Below are 14,014 nucleotides of genomic sequence, written 5' to 3'. Positions count from 1 at the left end.
ATACATGTCCTAGTCATAAAACTGTGCCATTAATGGAGCCACACGGCTGCAAATGGTGACTATCAGTGTGTCATTGCCCTACACTAGGTTCTTGTTCGCCTCTCGCCTTCTCACCGCCGCATCTCGGACCATAGCTTGGGACAATTTAGCCCTGTAGCTGACTCTTTTCCATCGCCGTTCAACTGGGTCCGGCTTGCATACAAACTCCATCTACGAAGTACCTACTAAGGTAGTGCTATTACATCGTCATTTCTACCATCTACGTATAGCGTCACATCGCCGTGTCCGGCCCGCTGCAGGATCTCAAGCATCTTCTGTAGAGCGTGGCGTAACTAGTCTTTGGCTTGTATCTTTGGTACTTTTAGGTATGGTATCACATTTGGGATTCACGGTGAGATGGCATCACCTTGCGTCTCCAGCCTCACATCAGGCGTCTGTCTAATGGCATATCTCGCATAGCATTACACTCTTTAAACACTACCCATTACTGCACCGCCCGTGGTACTTGCCTGGGTACTAGTACCTAGTATCGTGCCAAAGTACCTAGTAGTGATAGGCATTACTATCAAAAGCCCTGCTTGCTTATTGGGCTTCGAGTTGGCATCGGCGTCGTCATTGAGTGGTGACCTCAAAGTATCATCAGCTTATATCCTGAGGGCTTGCTATAGTTCCCCCACGCACAAGCCACAGGCTCTGGCCAGATTTCGAGTTTACCCTTCTCACTATCATTAAACTTCCATGGCCTAATAGCCTTTCTGCCGTGTTCTGCTCAGATATTCATGCAAATAGAATCTGCATAATATTGCTCAGACGAGTCGAGTGAGGAACCTAACCCTTGTCGCTCAAGACTCTGTCACATCCTAAAACAAGCAACTCACGTCATACCATCCACATTTATATAGGCCAGCAGCTGGCTACAAGGGCTTCACAATGTTCTTCAGAGATATTAAGCGCTTGCTGCTCCTGACAGTACCTATTATCATTATTCTCTACACAATCATCAGTTTTTATACGCACTCCAAAGGAATCGAACGGATCCCGCCTATCATCGACAAATTTGATTCAGGCCAAAGGGGGGAGAATACCGACTTAAGTCATGAACAAGAGGCTCAAGCACCAATAGGTCTCGGAAAGTCGGAAACCTTTGATGAGACTCCGAAAGATGGAAACATTCCGGCAGCAAATGCTCCGCCGTCACATCTGCCCTTGAGCAATGGCTCTGCACCTCCCAATATTCAGGTTTCTCATCAGGAAATCTTCTCAATCTCGACCATGGACAAAAAATACTTTTCCATTGACTTTGGCGAGGGTCACAGGGGAATGAACCCCAACATCATTCCTCACCCTACGCTGGCAGATACGTGGATCGTGGTGGCACAGCTGGCGCGGGGAGCAGACGAACAAACCGTCTACTTTACAGAACTCATGTGTAATGCCGCTTTCCAGGATCAAGTCTTGCGGTGTCTTGAGCCTCCGACAGCACTTCCTGTTGCTCCAACAGAAGGTGGCAAATGTGAAGGCGATCTAGCCTTCTTCACCTTCAACGTCGGCCCTCACGATGCCCGCGTTCTTTACGGACCGGAGTCCCCGTACATTGTGTACGGGTCGAATTCCCAGTTCACTTGCTTTGGCCAGTTTATCCAAGACTTTCGCGAACTTGTTGACTGGACAGGCCAATGGGGTGGCTCAAAGCATTTCCTCAGGGGCACAGAGTTACAGCGACCTCTGCCATGGTATGCCGTTGAGAAAAACTGGTTCCCTTTCTGGGATCCTGCGGGTCAGATGTATATTCACTACGACGTCGCGCCAAAACGAGTCTTTGCTCAAGTCGCACCAGATGGCTCAGCCAGCGTCAACCTAGCAGTGCTCACCGAAGAAGAGGATAACAAGTGTCTGGCGAAATATTTGCCCAAAACAATCTCCGACAACGAATCAGTCCACCAAGCAAGCAACTCGCTCAAGGTTACCATGTGCAAGCGGACAGACGCAATTTGCATTGCCGACAAAAGCAACACCTTTATTTTCACCATCTGGCAGCACAAGTCGTTTTACAACTGGCACGCAGTTTACGAGCCGTACGTTATGCTCTTCCAACAGCAGGCGCCTTTTACCATGCACGCCATGTCGAAGCGGCCAATCTGGATCCACGGCCGCCAGCAGTACCCAGATCGCCTTACTTCAGAGATGATTTACGTTACGTCGATTGCTTGGAAGAGCCCCTTTGTCAAGTATCACGGATACCTAGACGACGAGCTCTTCATTGGATTTGGCATTGAGGATAAGGCGTCTGGAGCTATTGACATTACGGCGGAGGAGCTGTTGTCGGGACTTGGGCTTTGCACTGAGGCATAAGACAAAGAAAAATGGACACAGTATACCCATCAAGGTGCCCTTTTTCGATGCTTATTTCCTCTTTGTATTCTAATTTTATGTCTTAGTAGATGCTTTATTCGTTGTTCTTACATTAAGTGTGATAGAATCTCAGCTGCCCAGAAAGGTAGAGAGTTTACGATGAGACGACTACGCTATAACGCTAATCAAAGTCAATTCAAAATTCCAATAAACACTAATACGAGAATGTATCAAAGATTCGGGCATCCCAGCCTTGCAGTCGCCTCATGGTGCTCCTTATTCAATTTGCATTATACGAAAGGGGGAAGCAATCTGCCTTTTATTTCCAGTTAATACGTGCTCTCTCACTCAGGTACGTACCCGGATGGTTCCTGATTGCCCCTCGCCTCTAAAAGGAGTTGCATATGTAAGCTGCGCCACAGGAATTTCCCCCTTTTGCCTAGCTCCTCCTGTGGCTTTGCAGTGACGTTTGCCCACCAGCGCTGAGGCTGTGCAGCTCCAATATCCTTACGAGGCCTTGCTGGCATTACAACATCTCCCATTCCACATGTGATTGATCACAGGCTGAGACGAAGACAGCTAAGTCGTTTATCACGCAGCAGACGGAAGTACCCGGCTTTGCAAGCTCGAGATTGCGGAGAGCTGTGCCGACAGATCCAGTGACGTTGCGCCTGTAACCGATAGCTATTTGCAGCCATGGCGCACCTAGCAGCAGCCAAGCTGCCCTATCGCGACATCAACCTCAAGATCACCAGCGATGCTTATACCTTTACGTCTCCCTCGTCTCCCGATGCGCCGTCCTTGGTCATTGATCGTCCCATGGGAGACGTCCGGCTGGTCCAGGGCGGCTCCAATTCATCCAAGCGCCCGACGCGTATATCCAGCATCTCCGGCATCCTTGGCATCATTCAGCTCCCTCTAGGTCAGTAGCTGCTCCATGCCCCCAGGCTGTGGTCGTTTATTCTGTTCTGTACGAGCTCTAACCATGGATCAGACAAGTATGTCATCATCATCAACAAGGCCAAGCCCATGGGCAGGCTCAAGGGACAGATGGTCTACAAGGTCATTTCGACCGAGATTCTCCCTATGCGCGAGCGACAGATCCACGACCCCGACGAAGACACCTTCATCAACCTCCTCAAGACCTTCCTTGCTCAGGGACCCATGTACTTTTCCTACTCAATCGACCTCACCAACTCGATCCAGCGTCAATCCCATGCCGATACCTCTCGACCCCTGTGGCTGAGGACCGATGATCGCTTCTTTTTCAACAAGCATCTGCAGTCCGAGCTGATCAAGTTTCGCACTACGGGCTCCCGTAGCCAGCCCGGCCCGCAGCCTGCTATCGATCCCTACATTCTGCCTTGCATGTTTGGCATGTTTGAGATTAAGCAGACCAAGTTCAAGAGCACACCACTGACCATCGTATTGATTTCCCGACGCTCACGGTACCGTGGTGGAACTCGATTCTTTACTCGAGGTGTTGACGAAGACGGCCATGTGGCAAACTACAACGAGACGGAGCAGATCGTCATCCTCAATGATAGCAGTACCGGCCTGGGAGGATTTGCTGGCAGCAGTGATATGCAGAGTGGCAAGTTTGGCGCGTCGGCAGGCCAGGAGATGCAGATTCTATCATACGTCCAAACTCGAGGCAGCGTGCCAACATTCTGGTCCGAGGTCAATGACCTAAAATACACGCCGAAAATCCATGTGCGTGGTACCGACGCCGCCCTTGCCGCCTCAGCCAAGCACTTTGAGGAGCAGATCCGCATCTACGGAGACAACTACCTCATCAACCTGGTCAACCACAAAGGACGAGAGTCCAAGGTCAAGGAGTCTTACGAGAAGATGGCCAAGGCTCTCGTCTCAATGCCCAAGGAGCGGCGAGAGGCCGATCGTCTTACCGACGAGAAGTTCACGACGATCCAGCCGGGCTCGAGCCGCCAGCAGTTTGACCGCCTTCACTATGTCTACTTTGATTATCACAGCGAGACAAAGGGCATGCAGATGCACAAAGCCTACGCCATCGTGGACAGACTCCGGGAAGCTGTTGATGCGCAGGGCTACTTCCGTGGCGTCGACATGCCCGCAAACAACGATGGAAGGGTTGAAGCCCGCAGTCTTCAGACCAGCGTGATGCGCACAAACTGTATGGACTGCCTTGACCGTACCAACGTCGTCCAGAGCATCTTCGCTCGTCACATGCTCGACCGCATGCTGCAAGATGTCGGCCTGCTCGCAAAGGGCTCGTCATTTAAGAACGAAGACCCCGAGTTCGAGGTGCTTTTCCGCAACATCTGGGCCGACAATGCCGATGTTGTGTCCACGGCCTACTCTGGAACTGGTGCCATGAAGACCGACGTCACCAGGACTGGCAAGCGTACGCCGATGGGAGCCCTGCAAGACGGTCGTATTGGTATCACACGATACTGCCTCAACAACTTCCTTGACGGCCCTCGTCAGGACGCCTACGACTTGTTCTTGGGCGTCTATCAGCCTGGTGAGGCCAACGTTGGCACCAACCTCATCTTCGGCGACAGGCGGCCGGTTCTCATCCAGGCTATTCCTTATATCCTAGCCTTTAGCGTCTTCATCGTCCTCGTGGGCATCTTCACCAGGCGGCCTCCCGGTTCGAGCGTCATTCCCATGCGCCTCTTCATTCTCTTCTGGTCCAGTGTGGCAGCCTGGTGCTTCCACTTTGTCTGGACTCACGGCATGCTCTATGTAAGCAATCAACCCATCCTTGTGTCTTTTGCTTCACAAGTAGAAACTAACATACTTTTGCAGGTAAACTGGCCACGTCTGAACCCACTCTCGTACGCTATCGATGGCTACACCGAGAACTTCACCAAGGCCAGAAAGGACGCCGTTATCGGGTCCCTCGTAGCCAGACATGAGCGCGGACTCAGCACCGCTCGCTTCATCAACGCCGAGGAGGGTAAGAAGAGGATTGAGTAGATGTACGCTGCACGAGCTCGGGAGATGTATGATCTACGGCCTCCATTCTACCCTTTTGGCCCCCTGGCCCCCCTTTTTCTTCTGTTCTCTTCGTCGCTGTTAGACTTTGCTTGCAGATGCAGCGTTATTCATATAATCACCCTTTAGCTCCTACTGGGACAATTTACCGTCAGCAGACGAAAAAAACACTTTCCTTGCCTTTCTTCACCTTCTTCATTTGTTGTTACTATTGGTTCTGATTTTTTCTCGACGTGGCCAGCGTCGTGGCCCCCTTTCTACGCGCTACATTTTAATTGAAAAAAAAGAAGAAGAAGAAAAGAGTCTATACAAGTCTTTTTTTAGACAAAGACCATTTTTTTCTCTCAGACAAAAGATGGGAAGAGGATGCAAAAGATTAGAAGATATATAGTCAATATTATTTGCCTAATTTTCTTTAAAATTAAAATAAAAAAGTTTCTCGTTTTGGATAGGATTAAGTAAAAAAGCCTAGGTAGTTGAAAATAAACATACAGTTGAAAAATAAGAGAAGAAGAAAAAAAGGCAAGAAAAAAGGTTTTCTTTTACACACGAGAAATAATGAAAGATGTGCGTATTTTGCTACCTCACTCCATGGCTATGCATCGGGTCCCTTAGTTGCCAACGGCAACACCGAGACAAAATTTGAGACTGTAGAATAATATGGGGTATCAGACAGGAAATAGAAGAGGGAAAAATGCAATAGGAGCGTATAGAAGAAGAGGGCGATTGTGGGATACAGCTACAGTGCTGAAATCCTATGATGATGGTAATGTCATGGATATGGGGATACTGATGCACGAGGTCTTCATCCAACATAGAAAAGAGGTGGAAGGGGCGGTATTTAGAGAGAATAAAGGGGCAGAGTGGGAAAAGTGCGCGGGAATTTACAGCCAGAGAAGCCATTTGACGCCCTTCAAGACCCCCTTGCCTAGACCCAGGAAGATGCGCAGTATCATCACCATGAACCAGACGTACCACATGAAGCCCACGAGAAGCCACTCCACGGTAAGCCAGAGCCCGCGCCTCAACCAGCGGAATCTCCTGCGGCGCGTACGCAGCATCTTGTCCATGGTGTCAATGACATGCTTGATCTTGAGGGGCTGCCCAAGCATCAGATCACGGCTCGTCTCGTCGGCCTCGTCAGCGGCCTTGCGAGCCAAGTCGGACAAGTCATCCGCGATATGCGTGCGAACCTCCCAGACGCGCGTGCGAAGATCGCGCGTCGTCTTGTCCCGGAAGTAGTCTGCCGACGACTGCCACCGCTGGCCCCACGACTGGATGGCGACGCCCAGAGTGCGGGCGGCGAGGGGATACACCTCGCAGAAGGACACCTGCTGGTCATGGAGCTGGAGGCTGAGCTGCGCTTGTTTGGGGGTAAGCCTGGCAATGTCCGCCCAGGGGACGCCGCCGGGTTCGTTGGAGGAGGTGGCCTCGCTCAGGGCGAGATTCTCCCTGCTGAACGGCTGGTGCTGCTCGTTGGCGCGGCGGCGCAGTTCCATCGCCTTGACACCGGAGCTGAGTATCAGAGCCCGCATCCTGGCGACTTCGCGCTTCGAGAGCCTCATCTGGCCAGGCAAACCACGGTCCGCAATCGACCAATGCTGGCCCGGGAGTCGCCCATGTTGGTTGTCCTTGTCGCTGAGCGAAAGGGCCGAATTCACACGCTTGTCTGCAGCATCAGGGGTAGTGCTGTTATTGTTCATCAAGGATTCGGATTCAGAGACGTCCGAGTCTCCTAAAGGTTTCTGTAAAGGAGAAGACCCAGAAGATGATGCGCTCCGGATTTTAATCAGCGGAGGTCGAAGAAGATCAAGTTCAGCGGCATGGCGCCCAGGGGTTTCTGCGCCATCAGCCGCGGCAGCAAGCTTGTCACCACCATTGGCGCCCTGGCGATAGCTAGGCATACGAGTAAACTGAGGCATCGTATCGAGAAAGTTCTTGGGCTGGTGATGTAGTTCTTGTGCCCTGTTAGAGGGTTTCCGTGTCAGAGAAAACGGTGTGGACTTTCGCCCTCTGATTCTATCACTGTCGGATTCATCTGTCGTGTCGAGGTCTGGTGCTTCACCAGATCCCTCCTTCTTACGTATGATATCTCCCAGCTTCGAAACACCACCTCGGAGCACGTTATCAATACGAGGCGGCTTGAACATGCTTCTTAAGCCAACGTTTTCGTCGGATCTAAGCCGCGTGCTGCGGGTGCTTTTACCGCCATCTGTCCCTGACAGCACCTTTTCAGCAGGGCTGGATTGACGCCTGCCTAGAGTAGACGTTGAGCCCGAACGCGCCAGAAACTTATCGCGTTTCGACGATCGCCCTTCTCCATCATCCTCAGCATCGTCGAGCATAGTTGCGTCGTCGTTCTTCTCTCGCATGATTTGCTTAATTTTGCTAAAGGGGTTCCTCGTGGGAGATGTTGATCGGCTCCAAGGTGGCGAAGGATCAACGCTGGCAACCGACTCAGATTTGCCATTGCGAACCGGCAGGACTTCCGGTGAGTTGGGAAACGAAGCTCGTTTGCTTGGAGAATAATTGGCATCAAGACTCTGGCGCGAAGGAGAGCCTTGCTTGAGCATCTCAAAGGCCCCAGGCTTGCGCTCCGAGTCGCTTGTTTCCGCCAGAGAACCTCTCCTGCCAGTGAATCGGGACGGCGATTGTGATGTTCGCCTCATATCTTGTGCCTCAACACTCCGGTCATCAGCGCTCTCGTTCGCCAAAGCCATATCTTCGAGTTCTCTTTCGCGGGCCTCCTTGGCCACCATTTCCATCATTTGCTTCTGCAGCAAGTCGTTTGAGTTGCTAGAGATTGTTCCCTTGCGAACAGGTCGCGCCCTCTTCTTCGGCTCGCTGTCATTGTCGCTGTCTGAATATTCAGACCCAGAATCTTTCTTGTGCCGAAGTATATCGTGGCCATGACTGCCGCTTCCATGCCGATGGTGAAACCCTTTGATGTTCTGTAGCTTCTGCTTGGCACGCTCCTTTGCACTGCTATGAGACAATTCTGAGCGAACCTTGGAGAGCCCAAATTCTTTTCCTTCAGTAATAGTTTCAAATATTTCGTTGTCTCTCGTTGTGAACGGTGAAATTTTGCTGCTGGAATCATCTATCTCTCGAGATAAAGGCCTGCTCAAGTCTGAGGCCGCAGGCGGGAAAATCTTTCGCCAATGGCGGTCTTCAATGAGATGCTTGTGCCCGTTCTGTTCCAACCAGTATGCGTCGGCAATCACATCGCAAGGTTCTAGGATCCAGTCCACTCTGGGCCGTCGGGGCCTCGCCGCGGTCTCCGAGGGCGAGTTCTGCATGTCCACATCTTCGGCGCATTGATAAGGGGGGAGTGAAGGTCTGTCATCGACAAGCGACGTCCCAGCCAGCGACATTTGTCGATACACCGTATCAACCCACATCCTAACCCCATCTACATCGCTAAATCCCTGACGCTTTCCATCAATGACCTTCCTCTCACGTGCCCGCACTTTGCGGTTCCGAATGTACTGCAACGGATTGTACTGCCGCCCTAGTGTTATAGCAAGCGCTTGGGTACCTGGTGCCAGCACGGGAGAGTCTGGCGAGCTACCCGACGATGGCCTTTCGAGGCCCGGCTTCAGGGGCGGCAGCACATCAAGCAGTCGCCTGTACTGCGCCCACAGCTCGAGATGTACTTTGGCCTTGTGGGCTCTGGCTAGAGTCGATGCAGAAAACTGCCAGCGGTATTGCGCATCGTGGGAGGACTCAAACGAGGATTGAAAGGTGCCACTGGTTCGTGATGCGGGGACCAGGGGTCCGGTAGATGGCTCTTGCAGCAGACTGGGAGAATCTGTGCGTGAAAACTTGCGTTGTTGCTGGAGATGCTGCCTGATATTGCTTGAGGAGGACGCGTCCGGTAGAGGTGTAAGTCGTGGGGGCACAGCTGCCCGAGAGACATTTCGTCGAGAGGCAAGGCGGCGCGATTCGCTGAGGCTGAGTGCCATGTTCACAATTTGGGTGGAATCCAGGTCCCCAGCACCGTGCGATTCCAGGTGGTGCGAGTCCGAGTATAACCTGCCATCGGCGGAGTGTCCAGTATTCGGAGGTGAGTTTGCAGGCTCTTCGCCAGATCGCCGAATGGGCGCAGACGTCTTTCGCATGCCCATATCAGGACCGGCAACAGGAGGAGCTTGGAAGGCAGCATCACGACCGCCGCCGAGCTGTAGCTGAGGAGCTGGAGCTGGGATGTGGGCCGCCCGCTGCCGACGAGATCGTCCGCCCCCAAAGGCATCGTGTAGCAAGAAGCCTCCACCAAAGCGACCCTTATGCTTCTTTGGCGTCCGCTCTTCTCGGTGGCCATGCCCGTCGTCGGCATATGGGGAGCCCTCACGGCCAGGACTCACGCCGTCGTCGTCATGGAACTGGTCGTCGTCATTGGGGAAAAAGACATCGTCTCGCTGAGTGGGCGCATTGCCGGGCTTGCCCATCTCATGGCTGCTATTCCGCCGGCGCTCTGGCGTCGCTGTGCCATCTCGTCGTCCGTCTCGGCTCGCTGAGTAGTATCCTGCAGACCGAGGCGCAGGCATGTGGTGATCGGCCATTGCTTGGCCGCCGGTTCATAGTCGCCAGCGCCACCCGTTCTAGTGCCGTTGCGAGTCGTCCTACTGAAGGCTCGAGGAAGGACGCATGGCTAAGAATAAAGAATCAAGGTGTGAAAAGAAGAACAAGGCACAAAGGAGCTGGAGAGCCAAAAGGGGCCGGTTAATGAGGGGTGCAAGTTCCACTAGGGATGAGAAACAGGCGAGAAAGCGGCCGTCTGGCGATGCGCCAGCAGAAACAGGGTCACAGAGTAGCAACCAAGCTTAGCAGAGGAGCTAGCGGCAAGATGCGTGATCGACTATCTGGATTAGCAGCACCACTACGATCCAGTAGCAGCAGAACCTGCATTTGTCGAATGTGCAAATGCAAACTCGGCCAGCGAGGCGCAGCGCAAGCCAACTTTTTGTTGGACGCGCAACTCGGCTCGATCTGCAGCGGTACCCGGCTGAAACTCGGACATTGCAAACAAATTGCTTGAAATGTCAGGTACCTGTCCCTTGCTTCAAGCCCGGTTTTTCTTATGCCGGCATGTCACTGGTACATCGGATCGTGCATGCGAACCACTCATGAGATGCACGGTGATGTTATGCCGCCTTCAGTCGGAAGCCTATTTGCGCCAAATCCGTCAATTCCATGCTATGAACGTGCAGTGATCTGCGTCGCTCACAAACACCGTCAGCTCGTATAATATAAAAATCAAACGCCACCAATTTATTCTCTAGATTTTCTTCTCAGTTCTGTATCAATCGCATCTATCGTACATAGGTATACCTTATATAACCATCAATCGAGGGGAGTACGCTCGTACATTTATTTATATACACACACATACCGGTTTATGCAGCCATCACCAACGATTTATGAAGCCGTCGCTGCTGTAACGTCTTCGCATCGCCCACACAGTCCGTCCTCTTCCTCGGCAACATATCGCCAGCACCGGGAGCATTTGCTTTGCTTCGGCGGTAGGACATGCACGACGCCCTGCATGCCATCCACTGTAAACTCCTTGGAATAGCACCAGTCATGATTGTCGGGCGAAAGGGGGCTGTTGAGCTCCACAGAAGATACCACAAACATGGCATCAAGCTCGTCTAGGTACTCCTTCAAAACGGCCGCCAAACGGTCATCCGTGACAGATATGTTCAAGGAGCACTGAAGAGAGCTGCCGAGCGCTTTCGATTCTCGGCCCTGCTCCAACCCCGCCTTGACTGCGTCGTGCACGGCGGACAAGATGGGCAAGTGTAGTCGTAGCTGTGCTTGATCCAGCGTCAAGCGCGCGGGATCAATCACATGTGAGTTGTAAAGCTGCCGTGCCGGGTGTTCGAATGACCTGTGTGAAACTTTGTTAGACATACCTAGTAGGCAGACACTAGCGACAACGAATCATATGCACGCAGGACTTACGCATCTTCTACCATCCATGATGGCCTGTGAGACCAGGCCTCCTCAACCAGCATCGGCGTGATTGGAGCCAGCATTCGCAAGAATCCAACCAAGATGGGCACCAAGACATCGCCTCCATCACCGCAGTACAGGCGGTCTTTAAGCCCTTCCAGGTAAAACGCCGAGAGATCAGTCGCAATCCATCGGTTAATCAATCCGGCAGCCTTGTGGAATTCGTAGTTGCTATATGCCTCCCAGACCTGAGCCATGACGTCCTGAAGCTGCAAGATGGCGATTTGGTCAAGCTTCGTCAACGGTGCCTCGAGCGCAGATTGGTGCAGTGACCCGAGCAGCATCTTCAACGTCGTGCGGTACTTGATCAGTGCACTGTGTATCGGCTGCAAGATAGACGCTCCCACAAGAATGTCGGATGTAAAGTCGCTGCTTGCCGCCCAGAGTCGCAAGGCATCAGTACCGAGAGCATCGAATCGTGTAGCAGCATCGTTTCCTTTGCTCTTCAGAGGAGGCAGCAGTTTGCCTTCCATGATTTCACTGGGAACAATCGTGTTACCTAGAGACTTGGACATTTTCTTGCCTTGCGCGTCAAGTGTGAAACCATGGGTGATGAGTGTCCCGAAAGGAGGAGCAATGTCAGCTCCAGCTTTGCCGTCTGCTTTTTGAGCTGCCACAAATGTTAAGAGACTGGACTGGAACCATCCTCGGTGCTGGTCAGAGCCTTCAAGATAGACATCCACAGGACGCCCAATCTCTGTCCAGCTACTACCGCTATCAAACCAAACATCCATCGTATCAGTTCCACGCCGATATGTTCCTTTGAGAGATGGCGCAATCCACGCTGCATCATCTGGGGCGTCGGAAAACCATGCGTCTGATGTCTTTTGCTCCATAACAGATATGATGTGCTCAATAGATTCATCCGTCATAACAGCGTTTCCACTTTCATCATAGAGAGCAGGGATGGGCACACCCCAGGATCGCTGTCTGGAAATGCACCACTCACTCCTACCTTTGACGAAGCTTTCCAGACGAACTCTACCAGATTCCGGGACAAAGCGCACCTGACCCAATGCCTGCAGAGCATCTTCCTTAATGCTTCCGACATCTGCGAACCATTGCGCCGTAGCCCGAATAACCACAGGTTTCTTCGTGCGCCAGTCATAGGGGTACTTGTGTTGAAGTTTATGAGTCCAGAGCACATCTTGTCCAACCAGTTCCAGCACGGCCTGACTTCCACCGTCAAGAATAGAAGGCCCCGAGGTCAGTTTTTCAGGGTCATCAGGATAGGCTTCGGGTGTAAAATGGCCTTCATCCGTGATGGGGGCGAATGCTTCGATGCCCAACGCCGAGCAAGCCTGGTAGTCTTCCTGTCCGTGTCCAGGTGCCATATGAACGAGACCAGTTCCAGAATCAGCAGATACAAATTCGGCATGAACAATGGGTTGCAAAGAAGAGGCGCTCCCCCTCAGCTTGTTCCGGTACAAGAGACCGGTTAGCTGAGAACCAGGAATCGACTTTGCAATGACCGCCGCAGAAGGAATGTTCTTTTGAATTTCCTCAACACGGCTCTCTGCGACCAAAATCCCATCGTTGCCGACCTGCAGTAACACGTAATCGAGCTCGTTATGCACAGCAATTGCTTTGTTGGCGGGAAGCGTCCAGGGGGTGGTTGTCCATATAGCAGCGTACAGTTGACCTTTGAACTCGCTCAGACCGGGAATCGAGCTCCAATCAGACATAATGGGGAATCTAACGTAGGCAGCAGTCGACACATGATCGTCGCGGTATTCCAACTCGGCCTCAGCCAAGGCTGTGCGAGACGACGTCGACCAGTAAACGGGCTTGTGCTTGCGATATATAAGGCCGCTGCGAACCATCTTCTGGAACACACGAAGTTGCCTAATCTCGAAGGCCCGATCCATGGTTGTCCATTTATTATCCCATTCGGACATGACGGCAAACGACTGGAACCCTTTCATCTGATCCAGAATCGTCTTGCTCGCCAATCGCCTAGCAGACTCTCGAATCTTGGGTGGGCTTAATCCCTTTGTGCCACTCTCCCCAAGAGCCTTCATCTCAATGGGAAGGCCGTGGCAGTCCCAACTCGGTCTATACATGACTCTTCTACCACCTTGCACTTGTATCCTGTTGATCATGTCCTTGAGAGTCTTGTTGATCGCATGGCCGGCATGAAGCGGCCCGTTGGCGTACGGCGGGCCATCGTGGAGCACGAACGGGTTCTCTTTTGGTCTATTATTCGTCTGCCACTGGTAGAAGCTATCGGTACAGTCGCGCAGGAGCTGCTGCTGCAGCTTTGGATTCGGCCGAGCTCTAATTGCAAGTCAGCAAGTCCATCTCGAAATGCCGTTTCTCTCCTCCGCATGGCCAGCTTACGGGAAGCTTGAGCGGGGCAGCCTCAGCGTCGATTTCCATGACTTTGACATGATCGTACCATAACCATGCCGGACGGCTGGTACGCGCTGGGCTTGAGCCTCAGTGGGCAAGATGCGACGGAATTGACGCTTTCGCAACGGCGACTCCAACAGAATGAAGTTTTTTTTTTTTTTAGAGAGATCTCGCGACCACATCACCTCCCCGCGCCAATTGCGATCAATGCTTCCAGGTCCTCCAATTGGGTCTTGCGGCGGGAGCTTACAGCGGCCTTGGACCCTATTTTTAGTGGATGGCGCGGGGCATCTGGCGCAGTGCTCGATTACATCAC

The 14,014-nt window shown here is 52.4% G+C and overlaps 4 protein-coding genes across 4 annotated transcripts; 2 read left to right on the top strand and 2 right to left on the bottom strand.

Moving 5' to 3' along the window:
• Positions 1 to 1,242: 1,242 nt before the first annotated feature.
• On the top strand, positions 1,243 to 2,340 carry TRIVIDRAFT_135231 (uncharacterized protein; the record flags this gene model as incomplete). Its single annotated transcript, XM_014103928.1, has 1 exon — positions 1,243 to 2,340. A coding segment is annotated over one exon (1,098 nt), but the record flags the coding sequence as incomplete, so codon positions are not given.
• A 708-nt stretch (positions 2,341 to 3,048) lies between these two features.
• TRIVIDRAFT_177170 (uncharacterized protein) lies at positions 3,049 to 5,834 on the top strand (the record flags this gene model as incomplete). The annotated part of the gene is made up of 3 exons (XM_014103927.1): positions 3,049 to 3,274; positions 3,347 to 5,079; positions 5,143 to 5,834. 3 exons carry the CDS (start codon positions 3,049 to 3,051, stop codon positions 5,311 to 5,313), a joined length of 2,130 nt encoding a protein of 709 aa, XP_013959402.1.
• A 381-nt stretch (positions 5,835 to 6,215) lies between these two features.
• TRIVIDRAFT_32887 (uncharacterized protein) lies at positions 6,216 to 9,878 on the bottom strand (the record flags this gene model as incomplete). Its single annotated transcript, XM_014103926.1, has 3 exons — positions 6,216 to 7,543; positions 7,613 to 9,614; positions 9,696 to 9,878. 3 exons carry the CDS (start codon positions 9,876 to 9,878, stop codon positions 6,216 to 6,218), a joined length of 3,513 nt encoding a protein of 1,170 aa, XP_013959401.1.
• A 704-nt stretch (positions 9,879 to 10,582) lies between these two features.
• On the bottom strand, positions 10,583 to 13,736 carry TRIVIDRAFT_84998 (uncharacterized protein; the record flags this gene model as incomplete). The annotated part of the gene is made up of 3 exons (XM_014103925.1): positions 10,583 to 11,221; positions 11,296 to 13,623; positions 13,687 to 13,736. 3 exons carry the CDS (start codon positions 13,734 to 13,736, stop codon positions 10,750 to 10,752), a joined length of 2,850 nt encoding a protein of 949 aa, XP_013959400.1.
• Between the last annotated feature and the right edge of the window lie 278 nt (positions 13,737 to 14,014).

This window comes from Trichoderma virens, assembly GCF_000170995.1.
Source record: "Trichoderma virens Gv29-8 chromosome Unknown TRIVIscaffold_3, whole genome shotgun sequence".
NCBI lineage: Eukaryota > Fungi > Ascomycota > Sordariomycetes > Hypocreales > Hypocreaceae > Trichoderma > Trichoderma virens.
The sequence above is the reverse complement of the archived record's forward strand: the minus strand, read 5'-3'. Positions and strand labels throughout refer to the sequence as shown.